The sequence below is a fragment of the Pseudorca crassidens genome, chromosome 15, assembly GCF_039906515.1.
Source record: "Pseudorca crassidens isolate mPseCra1 chromosome 15, mPseCra1.hap1, whole genome shotgun sequence".
Classification (NCBI taxonomy): Eukaryota; Metazoa; Chordata; class Mammalia; order Artiodactyla; family Delphinidae; genus Pseudorca; species Pseudorca crassidens.
In genome coordinates, this window is record NC_090310.1 from 2,985,639 (window position 1) to 3,003,774 (window position 18,136).

Here is an 18,136-nt window from a genome sequence, read left to right on the forward strand (position 1 = left end):
TTGGGTGAAGCATGCAGGCAGTCTGGGGCAACCTCCAGTGAGTAGGGAAGAGCCCTCCCTGCCAGGCAGGCCCTCCAGGGCACAGGCAGGGTGGGCAGGGTGGAGAGGGGGCCTGCGGTGAAAACAGGAGCGCCCGGCAGAGTCTCTGCCGGAGCCGGGCCTACACCAGACGCATCGGCGCCCTTCCCTTGTTTCACACTCATCGGTCTCAGGAGTCGTGTGTTATCCCCCTTGTGTTATGTGCAGTTCCCACCATTTAAACTCTTTAATTGTGGTAAAAATACACACAGCATGAGATTTTCCGTCTCAGCCACTTCGGCGTGTCCAGTTCGGTAGTGTTAAGTACAATCACCCCATCGTGCAGCCATTGCCACCATCATTTCCAGAAGTCTTTTCATCTCGCAAAACTGAAACTCTGTCCCCATCAAACACTAACTCCCGTCCCCCCTCCCCCAGCCCCCGGTGTACTCCAGGTGTCTCATTTACGTGGAATTATACTACATTATCTGTCCTTCGAGGACTGGCTTACTCCACTCAGCGTCATGTCCTGGAGGTTCATCCACGTTGGAGCGTGTGTCGGAATTTCTGTTCGTTTCAAGGCTGCATAATAGGTCGTTGTATGGATGGACCATATTCTGGTTGTCCATTCACCTGTCGATGGACACTTGGGTTGCATTGCCTTTTGGCTGTTATGAATAATGCTGTTATGTTCATAATGCTTAGCACCACTTCCAAGAAATAAGAAAGACAGCTTGATTTCCTACGGGTCAGTCCCCAGCACCCACATTTCACTTCACTGATAACTTGAGAATGTAGTTCAGGGTCATAGCAATTCTGAGCGGAACTGACACGGGGCACTTGTTCATCCCAGGGCATCACTGCACGAAACGATTGGGCCAAAAAGCCTGTTTAAACTCTATAGAGAAATTCCCACTAAAGTGTAGGAGCCGACAGAACCTTCTGAAGCCTTGCAGGCAAGAGCCCGCTTGGCTGACAGAGTCCCTCTTCCACGCCTGCCGGAAAGCTGGGAGCACAGATATTCTAAACTCGCTGTGAATTTCATTCCATGTCTCTCCAGCCAGAGCCGCTCAGGGGTGTGGCAGTATAATGAGTTGCCACGCAGATGGGTTGCAGGATGCACAGCCCATCTGTCTTAATCATGCTCATTTCCTCTTTTATTAAAATGTTAATGACTATCGGTTTTATTTATCATTTGGTGACATGTGCAGCATCCTTTTCTGGGAGACAAATCTGCAGTCTGCCATGTGAGCTGACAGAGAACTTCTTCCCATTACATATTGAACACAGGCATGAGGAATATTGGGTTCCATTAAACTGCCGTCTGCAGGTTGAACCAAAAAATCCCTTTACTTGTTGACAACAGCATGGGGTTAATAGGCACACTGGACTCTGCGTGGGAAACCCGAGTTCAAAGCCAGGCCCGCTGGTTACTCACCACGGGACCGTGAGCCTCGGTTTGCCCATCTGTTCAGTGGAGCCAACCACTCCACCTGCCTTGGTAAGCAAATGAGCTAATCTGTGGGAACGCACTTTGCATTCACTTACTGTCATTCAGACATGTGCTTGTAGAGGCTTGACCTTGTTTTGCTCCTTCTTTCAGACTCTCCGTGGAAAGTGCATCTGTCACACGTTGGCCCCGAGATGACAGGCGTCACCGTGCGTGGCCTGACCCCGGCTCGTACCTATCAATTCAGGGTGTGCGCCGTGAACCAAGTGGGCAAGGGCCAGTACAGCGCAGAGACGAGCAGGTGTGTGACACGCACCCTTGGAGAGGCACAGGGAGCCCAGGACGCATCGGGTTAGGCCATCAGCCACCACCCCTTAGTCACACTGGGGGAAGCAGAGAGGAGGCACAGTGGCTCGCCGGGCTCGCCAGGGGGGCCTTACCTGCCGAGGGGAGTTTCTTAGCTTCTGCGGTGCTCTGGCTGTGCCGACATAAACCATTCCCAACCGCACAGCCCTCGGTTTACGTGAGATTAAGAGCTTGCGGTGTTTCCACGCCCTTTGTGTACCTGACTGCCAGCAAGGCGGGAGCTGGTGCCACCGTCTTGACAGGTAAACACTGAGCAGGTGTCGGCAGGAAGCCAAGTGAGCTCTGGCGTTTCCCTGGTGGTCCTGATGCTGTCCCCCGCACCAGCCCCACCTCCCCAGGCCAGGCGGCTGCTTTCAAGCCTGTTCAGATGTGACGTGGGGAACGGGCTTCGTCCTGTTTCAGTGTGCCCTCCCCAGCGCACCTGAGCTCTCAGTGGGCTTGTGCTATAGAAGAGTTGAGAGATCTAAATGACTCTTTTCAAAATGTGGGAGTTTGATATGAGAAATATTGAAAGAGCCGAAGGAAACAATCGGGAAGGAGCCTCGGACTACGGCCTGTGAGCTGCCTCACTCACGCCTGTGATCCTTCGAGGAGTGGAGGTACCACGGGCCGTTCAAGCAGCAGCAGGTCGCCTCCCGCGCCTTTCTTGTTGCTTGCTGAACTGATTTTCTGTTACGTTGGTTTTTTGTAACTGTTTCGTGCACGTCCTTTCAGTTTGATCAGCTGTGCGTTTTGCTGTATTCATTGCTCGATGTGAGTAACTAGTTAGGCTCAAGCTTCAGCAAGGCAGAGAATGCGAGCGAGGACCCTTCGCCTCCGGGGCTGACCTCTCTTCCCCTCCCGGACTTCTTTTTCTTAGGTTGATGCTCCCTGAAGAGCCACCCAGCGCTCCCCCGAAAAATATAGTGGCCAGTGGGCGCACCAATCAGTCCATCATGGTCCAGTGGCAGCCGCCCCCGGAAACAGAGCACAACGGGGTGCTGCGTGGGTACATCCTCAGGCAAGTAGCCAGCGGTCGGCCATTTTCAGACCGTCCTTATAGAGAGTCAAGGGTCTGTTTTGCTCAGGTCGCAAACTCAAATGTCTGTAGGAGCCCAACAGTAATCGAGAGACTCAGGCCAGCAGCGAGACTCTAGGGACTGGTGGAGACGGCGGCAGACCAATGAGAACAGACGCCCGTGGGCAGCCTCACCGGACAGTCTCTGCAGTCAGCCGTGACGCACACATGCAAGAAACCGCTATCAGGGGTCGCATTTTGGCAGAAGGATGGAGGGGAAATATTATGGGTTGGGAGCAAGGTGTGCTTATTCACTGTAAATGCTTTCACTCTTAAGTTTTTACCAGGGGCATGCATTAAGTATAATAATTTTTAATTAGTAATAATGCGGTTGATTTAATTATAAGCCAGTTTTTGCCATGCTAGTGCGTTGTTCAGAATTGCCAGGTTTTCCACTGTTACAAAGAAATTTTTAAATCCAGCTTTTTACACACATTCTCACCGTTTTTAAAAATTGGGAATGAAATCAATGTATTTTGAAACACAGGGCAGGCCAGACCCTCACAGCTGCAGAACAGATGTGGCCCAAGAGTGGCCGGTTTGCTGTCTCTGCCCCCGTGGGGAGGGGCGTCAGGCTTCTGAGCACACTGAGTGAACTGTACCAGCACCGACTGGGTTGACAGAAGGCACCTGCTTTGCCAAAACCACTGCTAATTTTAAGATTGCAGCGAAAGTGATCATTTGAGAGGTTTGTTGACACAAGTAAAAAGAAAACAGTAAAGCAGTATTAAAAGGATAACTATTAAACCTCTTCTAATGGACCGTGCAGCTGTGGCCGTATCTGTTACCAGCCTTATGGGGCAGGGGCCATGGGTGTCCGTCATTACCGTCCTCCAGATGCCCAGCCCATGCCCTTTCTAAAAGTGTGATCAGAAAATACCGGGTTAACAAAGGTCTTAAGTGGAGAAATATAGTCTCTTAGATCAATGTAAGAAATTATGGAAGAGTTGCTTCTTTAACGCCGCATCTTTGCGTGTGGGAGATAGCTCATTGCTATGTATTTACATAATCACCCACTCATGGTTTCATACGTGTTTATCTTTATGCCTGTAATATTTACCCGTCCCAACCATTTCACCGCTATTTTGGAGTTTTTCCTCGAGCGTATGAAGTATCCTCTGAACACAAGCCAGATCATTATCTGCCTGAAGCGGTTCAAGTGCGGCCCTCACCAGGGGTGCACGAGGGCTGGAGGACTGATAGCACTCAGGGCCCCCTCGGTCTCCGCGCCCCTGGCCGTCCTTCCCCGTTTCAAAGGGGACACCGCGGATCTGTCCCCTGCGGGCAGGGGGCGCCTGTGGACTCTGGTTCTGTGGGTGCTTCCAGACAATCCCGTTTCCCTGGGGAAAGCAGCCCGGTGCTTCCCCCTGCTTGAGGCTGGGGTTTTCTGTCACGTTCCTGCCCCTCACTGCTCACCCCAGCTGTCGCCCTTGTTCCGTGCTTATCAACTAATGAAAATAATTGGCCTCCCCTCCCAGACCAGCCCTTCCTTCCCGTGCTTGTCATCCAGGCCGCCTCTGTCTTTTTTTGAGCACATGGAGGGAGAAGTTTCCTTGCGCTCCAGCTGCCAAATAAGGACTTTAAAAGTCAGCCCACAGAACCAGAACCCGGGGCATGGAGTTTAATAATGAAATCTCTCTGATGTTACAAGGCCCCATCAGGGACTGCACGTTTTTCTATTTTGCGGGATTACGACTGTTAAAAGGATTTTCTGTGATGGTATCCGTCGAGTCGAGCACTGGAAAAGAGGGCATCTGTGTTTGCAGGGGCTTGAATCAAGAAAGCCCCAAGATGAGGGTACGCTACCCAAGGCCTGTGAATATCCAAGTTTTCAGAAATTGAAGACCCGTGCCAAAATGAATTTGCTTGGAAACATTTCCGAATAATCCTCCCATCTGCAGATGAGCTCTGTTTGCAAGTGTGGACCCTCTGGGGCACAAGTCTCCGTGTCAGATAAACAGCACAGCCCACGGAAGAACAAAATGGAAACAAATAACTGTTGTCGCCCTGGCCATAAGAATTAGTTAGAGTGTGTTCACAGCAATAAAATATTTATAATAATGGGCAGGGTGTTGCTTTGAGAGGAGCATAGGGGTTACGTCCTTTAAAAACATTCTCCTGTTTATTTCTGTGTGAAAAATCATCTCGTTCTCTCTGAGATGGTCTCCTGGGCAACGTATCCGGCCAGTCAGAGGACGATGCCCTGCACTTCTGTTATTAATTATGACCTTCCCAGACATCCCATGAATGTTACAAAAGCACCTTGAGCCGCCGGTCAGAGTGGACCAAGCTGCCTGCCTCGAAGGGAGAGCTGCCGTCTCCAAGACGTGGACTCTGCAGCGCGTCACACACAACCTCACACAGAGGGGCCTGGGAGAAGGTGTGCAGCACGCTTGTTTCTCATAGCTCAGCGTTCTCTCTTAGGATGCTTCCTACAAGAGCAGTGTTTCCAAAGGAGAAATGTGTGGGGGTGCTTTGCACTGTCACACCTCCTGTGCACCCACTGTTTCATTTTATTCTTACAACAAGCCTGTGAGATGCCATCATTATTATGTCCGTTTAGGGAGGAGGGAAGAAAGGCTCAGGGACGTTAAGAATTTGCTTGAGGCCACCCAGCTCCTAAGGCTTCTTCCCAGCCTAAGTCTTCTGAGCTGATTGCTTTGCTTTTCCCTGGAATGTGTATCAGATAGTGGAGTGAGCTCTTCAGTAGCCGTGCCCGGCTTGTGCCACATTGGTTACCCATGATCCTGGGCACCAGTCACGTGCCACATTACTCTGGGGTCTGGAGCCAATATTTACCTGTTTCAAAATGGCTGTCTAATTGTCTCAGTGCCATTTATTTTAAAAGTTTACGTTTCGTAGATGGGAAGTATCTGGTACGCGGGTTATTCCACACCAAGCCTTCCTCCTGTTGTCCCCTGCCTGGAAGACAGACCATCCCGTTATACGGATGAACTTAACGTGCTGTGAATGGCGCCTACACTTGGTGCAGGTAGTTCAGAAAAGGAGTGTCAGCTGAGTACGATCGGAAGTTGATGGGCTATGAAGCACAAATGGGGTTTGATACCCTAACTTCCATCTTGGCCCGTCGCAGAGCGCCACTGACCGTCGCCAGGGCCCTGCAGGGCCCGCATCCTGCTGCTCCTTTCAGGCGGGAGTCGGGGAGGCCTTGGGCCTTTGTGCTTTTCACAGCTGGCCTGCTCTCCAGCATTTCTGCCTCCTCTCCACAGTCCTCACCGCGTACAAGTGGCCTGTAGCGGGAAGGGACAAAAGACTAGTCTCAGAAAATCCTGATTTTCATGGACTGCCTTTTCAGCCATTGTTCCCTTTGGAGGGCTGTTTTCCATTCCAGGCCTGAACTCCAGGGCTCCTCCTGCTGGTCCGCCTGCGTCCAGACGCTCCGCCCCTGGTGACAGCGCAGATGACTGAGCGGGACTCCGCAGGCTTGCTCAGTGTCCAGGAGGGGCCTGGAGACCCCGACCCTCTGCGGAGAGTGGACGGTCTCCTGCTGCCACTCTGGGCTCGTGCTCTCTTCCCTCCCCCACTGAGCATCAGAGCCACGTCTTCCTGAGGCAAGAACCAGCTCTTGGATAGAAATTCGTGCTTTTGGAAGCTGCCCAATGACTGAGGAAGTTACGCCCACTGCACATGCCCCTCGGTTTACCCAGGGCAACTGATTCACTTCTACACATGCAGTCGTGGAAAACACTTGCTACTCAAAACAACACTGCAGCAGCCCTCTCATTGCACAAATAGCAATGTCCTAGCTAATACGTTCTCTGTGTCCAGAGCCGTGTATATGTCGCTGTTTTAAATAAATACAACTTTAAATCTCCCGTTAGTCCACTGAAGAGCATACACACCACGATCTTACAGGTCCCCTAAAAAGCCATTTGTCACACTTAGCGCCAGCCTAGTATTTTAGGAGGGTGAATGCCTTTGGAAAGCACTCATTCTGACTCCAGGACTTGGTGAGCAAACCCAGCGGGGAGCTCAGCCCAGGGACACCGAGAGACCGCGCACTGCTCTCTTCCTTCCCTCCCTCATCGCAGTCACAGGAGGAAGGGCTCGCTCAGACGGATTTATAGCCACACCCGCTAGAAATCATGTCTGGAATTTTGGGCCTTAAGTCACTGTACTCCCTGGACAACTGGCACTTAAAAAGCAACCATCTTCCCGGAACCCTAACATAGTTGGAATGTCAGTTCTGTTGGCCCAGAGCTTATAATCACTGTGAGATTAGGTTATACCTTTTTTAGCGGTTGAAGTAGCAGCAGTGTCGTCTGACGCTGACCTCCGGCTTTACTCTTGTTTTTACTTCCGCTTTCCTCTGACCGTGTGGAGTGACTTCAGGTAAAGCCAGTTCCTTGCTCAAGTATCTCCCCTGGGTCCGCCGCAGGTACCGCCTGGCTGGCCTGCCCGGAGAGTACCAGCAGAGGAACATCAGCAGCCCCGAGGTCAGCTACTGCCTGGTGACGGAGCTCATCGTCTGGACGCAGTATGAGATACAGGTGGCCGCCTACAATGGAGCTGGCCTGGGCGTCTTCAGCAGGGCGGTGACCGAGTACACCTTACAAGGAGGTAAGCTTGCTTTCCCCCGAGGCTGCAGAATCGTCGCTAGGGAGCAGGATTTGCAAAGTTCAACTGGGGCATGTTTGGAATAAAGAGAGCGTCCAGTCCTCTAGGCAGTGGTTAGAGGAGAGTGATCACGTATTTAATTTCATCTCTCTGTCTATTCCAAAACTATAGCAAAACCACAGAAGGGAAACAGATACGATTCTAACTGCTTTTTTCTGGTTACTAAGGACAGGGTGTATCTACACACATCCTTTAACTGGTCCACTTATTCTGTAAAAGGTCCGTGGGATTGTCTTTTCCTAAATGGAATAACAGTATATTTTGCAGTGAAGCTGGCCGTGGAGTCCTGTGTGAAACTGTGAATGTTTTTCAAAGAGGATGAGTATTTAGTATTTTGCTTTTAATGGTGTAATACAATTATTAGTAATGGAATTTGCAACTTGGTGCTCTCCACCCCCCCCCACTTTGGTTTACTTTTTCAGTTACACAAGCAAACAATTTACTAAATCGATAAAAACTCTTCCCCACACCCACCCCCCAAGATGACCAGGCAGAATGTCATAAAGCCAGTGGGTCTTACGTTTATGTGCTAAGACCCAACCCCGTTATTTTCAGTGATTCCCACTGGTTTTCTGGAGGATCCGGGTCTCGGCGCCAGGAAGGGCTGGGCACTCAGAAACCTCCTCCGTGTCTGCATTTCGCTTTCAAAGCTCTTAGCGGTAATAAATAGACCCTCTCTCGACACAGCCAGGTGTGCCCCACAGCAGCCCAGAGCCTTGCCCGGGGAAGCCGTTCTCCCACAGGATCTGAAACCCTTCTTCGTTCAGCCGTTTTACCCTCTCCTGACTCACAGGTGTGATTTTATTTGCTTAGGCATTTTTATTGCTACCACGCCTTGACCTTTTTCAAACGGTAAGGTTTCTAACTGCCCACCTCTCTCCCCAAATCATTCCTGGGACCTCACGTTCCTTGATATTACATGCTGTCATTGCCGTCCCTTATTGATCGGCTGTCTGTTGTCATCCGAAAGTCCATAAATGCCCCTTTATGAGTTAAGCGCCGTCACCTCTGCGTTCACAGTGAACAGGAGAAATGTTTAACGTGCAGGACGCCCGGGAAGGGGCTGTTTATCTGCTGGTGATCCTTGCTCACTCACTGAAAAATGAAAGTAGCTGAAACCCTGCACAGTCCATGCTTGCTTTAATTAGTCTACTTCATAAAAAAACAATAAATTTGGAAACACTTAACGTGACAGATATTGCTGTTAGTAATCCCCACGGCTCTTCACTGTGACTCTGCTTCCTCGGTTACCGGTGCGTTTGCATCCTGTGCTGCCGCAGGCTCCGCAGGATGGAGAAGGGCTGGGAGGCTGTGGAGTCTGCCCTGGGGACCCGTGGAAGGTTGAGGGCTGTGAGTGACGTGATCAAAGTGCCGCATTAGAAGAGGGGCCTGTCGGTGGGTGCGGGCGAGGCGGAGGGGAGCTGAGGAGGAGGCGGCGGCTCCAGAGACAAAAGAGCGATAGCGTGGCTGTGAAGTGATGAATTCCCCCGTCTCTGGCGCTGGCCTGAGGGGGGCGAGGGGCGTGTTCGGGTGCTGCTTCATGGTTTTCAGAGCAGCTCCACACGCCTTCCCTCTGCAGTGCCCCCGGAACCCCACCCAGACTGCAAGGGGCCCCGCGGGCCCTCCCCCAAGCGACCTGTCCGGTAGGACCGGGGCCAGCCCCTCCCTCAGCTTGCTTGCAGTTTATGGCATAGGACAGGACACGTTCTGCTCGAATTGAGCTGGTCTAAGGTCGCTCGGCTAACACACGGCGGAGCAGCGCCAACGCTGGGTCTTCTGAGTCGAGAGCTCTGTTTTCTGGGCGCCGTCAACAGCCTCTGCTGTCAGTGGGACCCACGCTCGCACGGGGCTCACGCGGGACACAGGCACGCTCGCACGGGGCTCATCGTCCATGCTCTTTGTGAGCCTTCCAGGCACCCACAGCCCAACAAGAGGGAGCAAAGCACGTTAACTCTGTCCTTGAATCCGCGCTGCCGCCCAGGACAGGACAGTCACAAGAGAGCTTTAGACACAAGGTCGGGAAGAATGGGGGCAAGTGCGGGGGGACGTGCGGCTGGCCTGGCTCTGGAGCAAATGACTTGGTAAGCCGGGTGAGGAGCCTCTGACTAGAAGGTGGGACGTTGGGAAGAAAACGGCACCATCAAGGGGCCTTGAGTAACTTAGGGAGACGGAGATGAGGCTGGGGCGCTTGTGAGATGTCTGCACACGCACGTGCACACACAGGCACGTGCACCACATGCACGCATACTCACATGCACACACGCACATGCACACACACACGCACAGGCACGCACGCACAGGCACGCACACACAGGCACACGCACTGCACACGCACGCGCACAACGCACACATGCATACACACGCACGCAAGCTTGCGCACACACATGCATACACACGCACGCAGGCTCGCGTACACACCCCTTTCTGTACACGTGGCCCCAGAAACGGCCCTTTTCTGGAGTCTGTAAGGCCTGATTCTTACTATTTACTCCTTATCTGCCTTCGAGAAACACAGTAACTTTTTTGAGCCTCTGCTGTTTTCATTTGTAAAGCTGTGACGTGTCTACCTGCCCTGACTGCTTTAAGGGCAGTTGTGAAGCAAAAACAAGGCAATGCACGTGAAAAGGCTTTGAAAACGCTGAGCTATGGTACAAACACCCGTGTTGTTGTCTGTATTCCTCCTTCCACCGTGACAATGACCAGTATGTACTGCGGTATTTGAATGTTTCTGTACTGGTAGTTGTACAGAAAGAAATTTGGGGTTATTCTCTCTGCTAATAGTAAAATCGAGAGCACACATTCAGGAATTGATGTGAGCACCTACTGTGTGCTCAAGGTTGGGCGATGGGCCAGGGCAACGAGAGTGGAGGGGATACCTGTCTCGTTGTCAAACCTGCGGGCTTGCAGCCTCGCTCGGGAGCAAAGACTGACATTTGTGAGACAAGATCAAGAACTAGAACAGAATCCGGCCTCATTCACAGGCAGTGACTCCCCATTTGCCCACAAGATAGGCATTACTAACGTGCTGTAAAGGCTTTCCAGCCGAGATGCCCTGAGGAGTATGCCGTTGGTGGGAAGGCATCCCTGAGAAGGGGCTTTGCTGGGACTGCACCAGGGAAGTAAGCGTAGCCGTCTGATTTGGTTAGGAATGGAGTCCAGCCGCTAGACTCAGACCCAAGAGAACAGTAGCTTAACTGAGGTGGAGGTGTGTTTTTATCTCTCTCAGGGTCATAGTGGCACCTTTATGGTCAGCAGAGAGTCAGGCTCCTTCCTTTTGCTTTGCCATCATTAGCATCTGCCTCATGGTTACAAGCTGACTCCTGCGATGCCAGCTATCACGTCCACATCCCAGTAGGAGGAAGGCATGGGGTGTGCCTTGTGGCCTAGTAATCAAGTGTGCTCACCTCTGAAGAGCTTTCTTAGAAGTCCCATCTGCCACAGACGTATGCTTACAATTCATGGACTGTCTCTGTGCCAGAGAGCCTGGAAAGGGTCTTTCAGCTGGGTGCATTTCTGTCCATTATGAAGGAAGGAAGGGGGAGGGGAAAGTGGAGGGCAGCTAGCAGTTTCGGCCCCACTTTGTATGGTGACTCCTGCTGGGGAGTCAAACCCAGAGGATGTATTTATGCTTTCTAGATATAAAGTTGTGGGACAACCTGTCTCATGGCTGCTGCATGAAGAGCGTCTCATGATCCTTCATAATCGCGCACATTGGAATTAGCAGAAACTGCAAACCCGCAGCCCCTCCGGACCCCTCGGCCTCAGCCCTCAGCTCGGCGGGTCTGCTCGGCCAACAGCCGAACACGTGGATCCGCCACCGGGGACCCTTCCCAGCACCTCGCGTGTCCCAGTGCTGTTAGCGGCCATTGCTGAGAAAGCCTGGGGGCTGAGTTGGCCCTTGGAGCTGAAAAGGGAATAATTAAAATGCTTGTATATTAAGGAGAAAAAAATAACTCATAAGATTAATTGTCAGCCTAATTTGGGAAATTACTGGAATGTATATAAACAGAATATAAATTCTGGAGTCCATCAGGAGTCAATCACGGAGGATCAGGAAGTACTGGCCTTGGGAAGAGTGAAGCTGCAGTCCAGCCAGACTCATTGTCGCTGTCCCTGTACCGCGTGGCAGGCTTGATCCATCAGGCGAAATGAGATGTCATTTATCTTGACTTCAGTAAGGCTCCTCTCGAGAAGGTATGGGAACGCCAGGAGAGCTGGTGCGGCTCCCCCTGCCATTAGCGGGGCGTGTGGCGTGTTAGACCATCACTCGCAAAGAGAACTTATAAATAATGCAGGGTCGGCCCGGGTGCAGGCACACAGCGGCAGGAACGCGGGGACGGGAAGGCTGCTGCCCAGGAGACGCAGTGGCCTCGTGCTCCTGGAGCACGTGGGCTTGGCCTCAGAGGCACCTTTTTCCAGGAAGCTCCTAAAGGAAGATAAGTGAGTTACTCCTCCCTTGAGTTCAGCCGCATGTGATATTGATCCCTGAAGTGATTTGAACCCCCTGTGCCACCTGTCACACACCCCGCGTTTCTCTTCAGTCCCAGTCATTGCTAAGATACAATAAAAACGTCTGCTTTGTCTGCTTTCGTCCTTTAAGGTTTGGACACACAGGGATTATTTAACACAAACTTTCTCACCTCCCAACTTTTCATATCCCCCCCCCATCCCCCACCCACCATGATCTTGCCTGCCAATCCCATTTGACAGATTTTATTAGCAGGGCCTCATGACCTTCTCTGCTCTAGAGAAGAATTTTTAACTGCCAGAGATTAATTCACACACGGAGCAGCAAAACTCTAATAACAGCTCCAGCCATGCGAACTTTCCGGGCGGGGTCGGGGGAAGACGGGGTGTGGTGCGTTCGTCGCAGTGGCCGTGGCCTAAAGTTCACAATACGGCAACCCACTCGTCAAATTTCCATTGTGATTACCCAAAATGAATGAAAAACAGCTTAAGTTTACTCGAGAATTTACTTCAAACCCCTTCCAGAAAGCAATATGCTGTTAGTTTCAAGTAGAAAAAGCCATAGAGTCTACGTTCTGCATGACTAAACGTGCAGTATAATTACAAGCATTTTTCTTATGGCCAGTGTCTGCTTCAGCAACTTTCTAATCATCTAGTATGGGAGGATAAAGCACTGTAGTCATCTGAAGCAATCAGTGGTTCAGATTTGATGCTGATGCAGTGTTTGGTTCCAGTCAGTTTCTGTTAAAAATTGTTCGACTAATGGTGAAAGACACATGAAGAAGTAAGGTGACCACAGAGGTCTGAGGTGAGCCTCAGTGTGGAATCCTACATACTGTTAGGATACGGATGTAATAGGTGATGGTTCCATCCTAAAATAAGCCAGTGAGGTTAGCAAACTCCTATCCCTTCCTTAAATGTATCCATAAAAATGCAGATGTTGGTTTTTCTAGAAAGGGTCCAAAGACAAATTATACTATAAATCATCATTTTTGAGCATGCCAAGGTTTTAATTTTTTCTGGTTTTATTTCTTTATCATTTTTCTTCTTGTAACAGGTATTTTTGTGCTGTAATGATTTATTCTGGTTTCAGAACATTACCTTCTAATGAAAGAGAAATATTTCATATTTAAAGAGAAATGGAAAAAAAATTTGGTTATCCACATTTCTAAAACATTAGTAAAAGCCCTTAAATGTTCACTTGGGCTTTGCAAGGTTTTCTAAAGTAAGGATTATAAATGAACACTCCGTTTGCCAGCTCCATTCTTATCTCCTCTTGGGAAATTCTCAATGTGGCATAAATGACATTGCACAAAAGATTTGTGCAAAATCCTTAAGACCTTCTAGACCTCAAGCTGCGCCTACAGAACAGGATGATGTTCAGAATCTCCCAGCATCACCTAAAACACTACTGAACAGAGTGATATGGGATATTCCATTAGGTATGGGCTTCATTTGGCCTTTTAGAACTCTCAGGAAAGGAAAGGATAGGAAACGAGCATTTTAGGGGAAGCCACTCTATGCCAGTTTTGCTGTGCTGTGCTCCCCACTTACACTCATTATCATTTCGTCAGTCATCCCCCAGCCATCACGTGAGAAAAGCACCCCTGTCCCTATTTTACAGAGAAAAAATGGAAGCTCAGAGAGGTAACTAACTTTCCAAAGGTCACATAGTTCGAAAAGGCTGGAAAATGCTAGAATGTATGCTTTTGCTTTTCATTCTGCATATAGCAAACACGGACATAAATTACTTCCAGGTTTTTGGTGCTTATGTTCACATGGCAAGTGGGCTTGCAGTAGCTCGTGGACATTTTTTACTGCCATCCACAATAAGAGGTCTGTTTTACATGGACACCCAGGACACACGCACACGCACACGCACGCGCACGCACACGCACACACACACACACGCACACACACACGCGCACGCGCACACACACACACCCCTGAAACAAAAGGCTCATAGAACAATAGTTGCCCTGACGGTGTGTGCAGTTCTTTAATATTTTCTATTGTATTCCATTCTGTTTCACTCTCTCCTCCTTTAACAGATGCAGGCTGTGATCACTAAATTGACTTCCTGGGCTGCTGCTAATGCATTTATAACCTGCAGTTTTGAAAAACACTGAATTTAAGCAATACAGGATGTTTGGTTCAGCTGATCATGAATCCCTTTCAGAACAGGCTTCTGCTGGCCTGTAGGACACATCAGGCTTCGCAAGGGAGATACTGCTAAAACCAACACTGAAAGACCAAACAAGGGTCTGAGTGGGGCTTTGGGCAGGGGTGACAGGCCTGGGCACAGAGCTGAGATCTGGGGGATGGAGGAAGCTGAGTCCAGCACCTGTATCTGTGCAGACGACCTCATGGGAGAGAAGGGGTTTCCGGGGTAGGACTTGCCCTTCCGCTGCTGCTGGCAGATACAAGGAACGATCAAACCCATCTTAAATTACTGTGACCAGCACATTACGGACTGGGCTTCGCTACAAGCCTGTGGATGCCTCAAGGGCAGGGGCCGCGTCTGATTTGTCTTATTTACATCTGTATCCCTAAATCCAAGCACAATGCCTGATGCGTAAGTAAACAGAATGTAAATAGCTGTCTGATTACAGACAGACCCTTGCTGTTCCTATTTCGGTTCCCAACACTGCACCGATTGAATGTCCGCGTGCAGCACAGTGCCTGGCCTTCTCCCCCGAGTCTTCTGCTTGTCTTAGAAGGAGAGCCGGGTCCCTGCTTGCCTGCCCCACACATTGTACCTCCGCAGCCTAAAAGCTGGTCCCAGATGCTTTCTCCTCAATGCCTGGAGCAGGAAGAATTGGGAAAAATAAGTTCAGAAAAGGACGCACAACACTTTTTAAGTGTTAAGCTGTTTTCTTACGCTGGCCGTTAAAAAAAGATCCTCGAGCTGCTTTGTCCAGGATTTGCTATCCTAATAATGTGTTAGGAATGTTTAATGCAGTTAGACATTTACGGGTATCAAAACCCCAAGAACCGTCACAACACGAGAACTCAGCCGCAGCCTGTAACGATCTGGAATTAACAGTAACGCCCAACGCACAAACTGTAATATATTCGTGCCCACAGCAAAGTGTAGCCCGTGATTCTTCCACATGATGATCTGCTTCTCCCCTCTCTGAAAGGCATTTAGTTCTGTGGCGTCACCTGGAGAGGGAGATGCCTGGGAATTCTGGGTAGATACTTCAGTCCCTGATACTAGCAATCATATGCTTTTAGGGTAAGGAAAATCAGGGTGTGTGGTTTGTGGTGGAGACCTGAGGACCCACGCTCCCGTCTGTGGTGTGGACGTTGTTGGGAGCAGCTGTCCTGCCAGCGGCTCCGTTCCCAGTGAGTGGAATTGGAGCAGAAGTGAGGAGATGCTCTTCTAGGCAAGGGGGGTGCCCTGAATGCTCGCCTGCCAGGCTGCTCACAACCAGGAAGACTGACCTTGCCCTGTAGGGCGATGAGAGATGAACCGCTGTTGTGTAGGACACTGAGATTGCACAGTTTACCTGTAACAGATAAGGTAGATAAGGCGTCTCGGGGAGATGCAGCTGAGCATGTTAGCATATAGACATTTTGTTGGGCAGTGCGCTGTAATTTCGTTCTGTGCTAAATTCAGCTAATTTTACAGCATTATCAGTGGGCCGTTAGCGTCTCTAGGTCGGGTTTGCACCCGTTGATACGGGAAACAAGCAGGAAGCGGAAGTCAATCACTTTCCTGCTACAGAGGCCACGCCCACCTGTCCCATGAGACGTTGTGAATTCCCTGCTGGCACGTCACAGCCTCAGTTTACTAATTTTATTTGGCATGTTGTGACTCTCCCAGACGCCAGGTAGCTCCATGGTCAGTGTAGGTTTCTTTCAATTAACTCCTACTTTAAACTGTTTCTGCCGTTTACGTAGATTACAGAGAAGATGCATTTTAATGATCAGCTAGAATTTACTCGGGGATCCTGCAAATAAGCTTTACGTAATCTGCATGATGTTGTTTGAGTACTTGAACGAAAGAGCAAACATGAAAACCACTGGTGTCTCTCTTTTCAGCTGCAGAGACTGGTTCAGGAAAGGTGCTGGCCTGGCGGAGTCTCAAATTCTGTGCACCGTAAATAGCAGTAGACGTTCCTGGAAGAAAAGGTGGAAAAGAGTCACTAGGAGTCACCTTTGGTCACTCAGAAGGGGCCACAGGCTACCAAACTCATTTCCTTTTGGGGGAGGGTTACCGAGTCGATGGATCCAAATAGTGTATTCATTCGGTGCCTTGATTTCCACTCGTTCGTTCATTCATTTATTGACTCAGTCAGCACCCCGTGGCTAAGAGGGGGAATGTGGATTGGGTGATAAAGTAATTAGATGGACTCCAAGAGCTCAGCTTTGCCCGAAGAGTGTCATTCACTTGATGGACCGCCACTGTGAGGGTGACTCCAGTTGCAAAACCCATCAGTCTTCTGGGCTTTTCTTGGTCAGCACTTCTGTCAGTGACTTGGAGGGGGTGGAGAGGACATGCCGATCAAACATGCAGGTGTCACAGCTGAGACGGGCCATTCAGATATTCTGTCCCCGAATCAGAAATAAAAATAAACTGCTGTGTTAGATTGATGGCTGAAACCAGGCTGAAACATAAAAGGGATAAGCCAGACACTGCATTTACATGCACACAACCAGCCATGTGACAGAGGGAGGGAAGACGGGACTTGCCAACGGTTACCATAAAAAGAGTCAGGGAGGTGAGTTGAGCACAGATCCAGGGAGAGCGTTGACCGTCACCTTGTAGATGACACACTTCCAAATCAAGGCAGATCGTAATGCCGCAGAATCCTGTTTGGGCTGGATGCCACCCTGAGGGATGGTGAGAACTCGGGGCCTCTGCAGACGGGGATGACCAGCACGGGCAGTGCTCTGTCAATCATGTCATGTGGGAAACGGGAGGGAAGCGGGGTGTTTACTTGGCCCGTGGGAGCAAAGCCCAGCTGGATATTTTTGTGATTTTCATTTAGTCTAACAGCTCTGTGGGCAAGGAGACAGACAGGCATCAACAGGCAGCAATTGCGGAAGGAAGGGTTTCAGTTCCGAGTAAGGAAAGTCCCTTTACAGCGTACGGCCAGGGCGCAAGTTGACTAAAGAGCAGGGAAGGCGTCTAAGAAGCTCTGCGGGCAGCAGCTGAGTGGCTGCCTGCCGGAGGAGTGGCAGGTGGGCTCCCGCAAGGACAGGTTGGTGAACCCCAGGACCTCACGGTGCTGGAAGTATACCTACAGGAAAAGGAGGGTACAGAAATAGAAATTAGGCTTCTCATTGACTTTGAAACCATGTAAATATTGGGTTGGCCAAAAAGTTCATTCAGGTTTTTCCGTAAGATGTTACTAAATTACTTTAAAACATTTATAAAGGAAATTCTAAAAAACTGAAGGCAAAATGAAACGAATGATCATAGCGGTATTTTGAATTGGTGACTTAGCCAAATGGAAAGTCACTATTTCAAGGAACTTTAAAACATGACAGTTTGATTGACAATCCCTAGCACAAAACCAAAATCAAAAGCTGGAGGAAAAAGATAAAGGTCCAAAGCTGTTTTCAGCAATCGTGTTGGTAATGGTAGGGCTGGGTTTGGTCTCCTAAGGTGCAGTTGTATGAGTGTCGTGACATAAAGCAAATAAGGGTTATGTGGATGTTAGGAACTGAGATTTTTGGCAAAGTTGAAGCCCTACATTGTAATTGGCAGTACGATGATTTTATCTTCAAAGAAAAAAGAATTTCTTGTAAAAAGGCCTGGAAATAAGAACCAACCTAGTGGCACTGAGCTTCCCAGTAACCCCCCAAAATAAACAGGCTTCCTTGGGTAAATGGATGACTCCAAGTCAGGGACAGGCAATAGATAATATATCATGTAATATGTAATTCCAAAAAGTAAAGAAGCTTCTCAGACACTCGTGAGGGCTTGTCAGGAAGACTCCTGTGCCCCTTGAAGAGGCTCCCACTCGTTAAAGGTGGGATAATGTGAAAATCAATAGTAATAACTGCAGTGAATTGAAGTGTTCCAAATACATTTCAGTCCATGGATTCATAACAGTATATATGTTAAAAGCCTCATTAGGGCTTCCCTGGGCGCGGTGGTTGAGGGTCCGCCCACCGATGCAGAGGAC

General features: G+C 49.8%; 1 protein-coding gene across 4 annotated transcripts in view; it reads left to right on the forward strand.

Moving 5' to 3' along the window:
- Positions 1-18,136, forward strand: part of SDK1 (sidekick cell adhesion molecule 1) — an 826,998-nt gene that overhangs the window by 646,873 nt on the left and 161,989 nt on the right. For all 4 annotated transcript variants that reach the window (XM_067705385.1, XM_067705387.1, XM_067705386.1 and 1 more), the window contains exons 15-17: positions 1,622-1,769; positions 2,694-2,834; positions 7,291-7,472. In XM_067705385.1, coding sequence (XP_067561486.1) covers positions 1,622-1,769; positions 2,694-2,834; positions 7,291-7,472 — 471 coding nt within the window. The remainder of the gene's footprint in view (positions 1-1,621; positions 1,770-2,693; positions 2,835-7,290; positions 7,473-18,136) is intronic.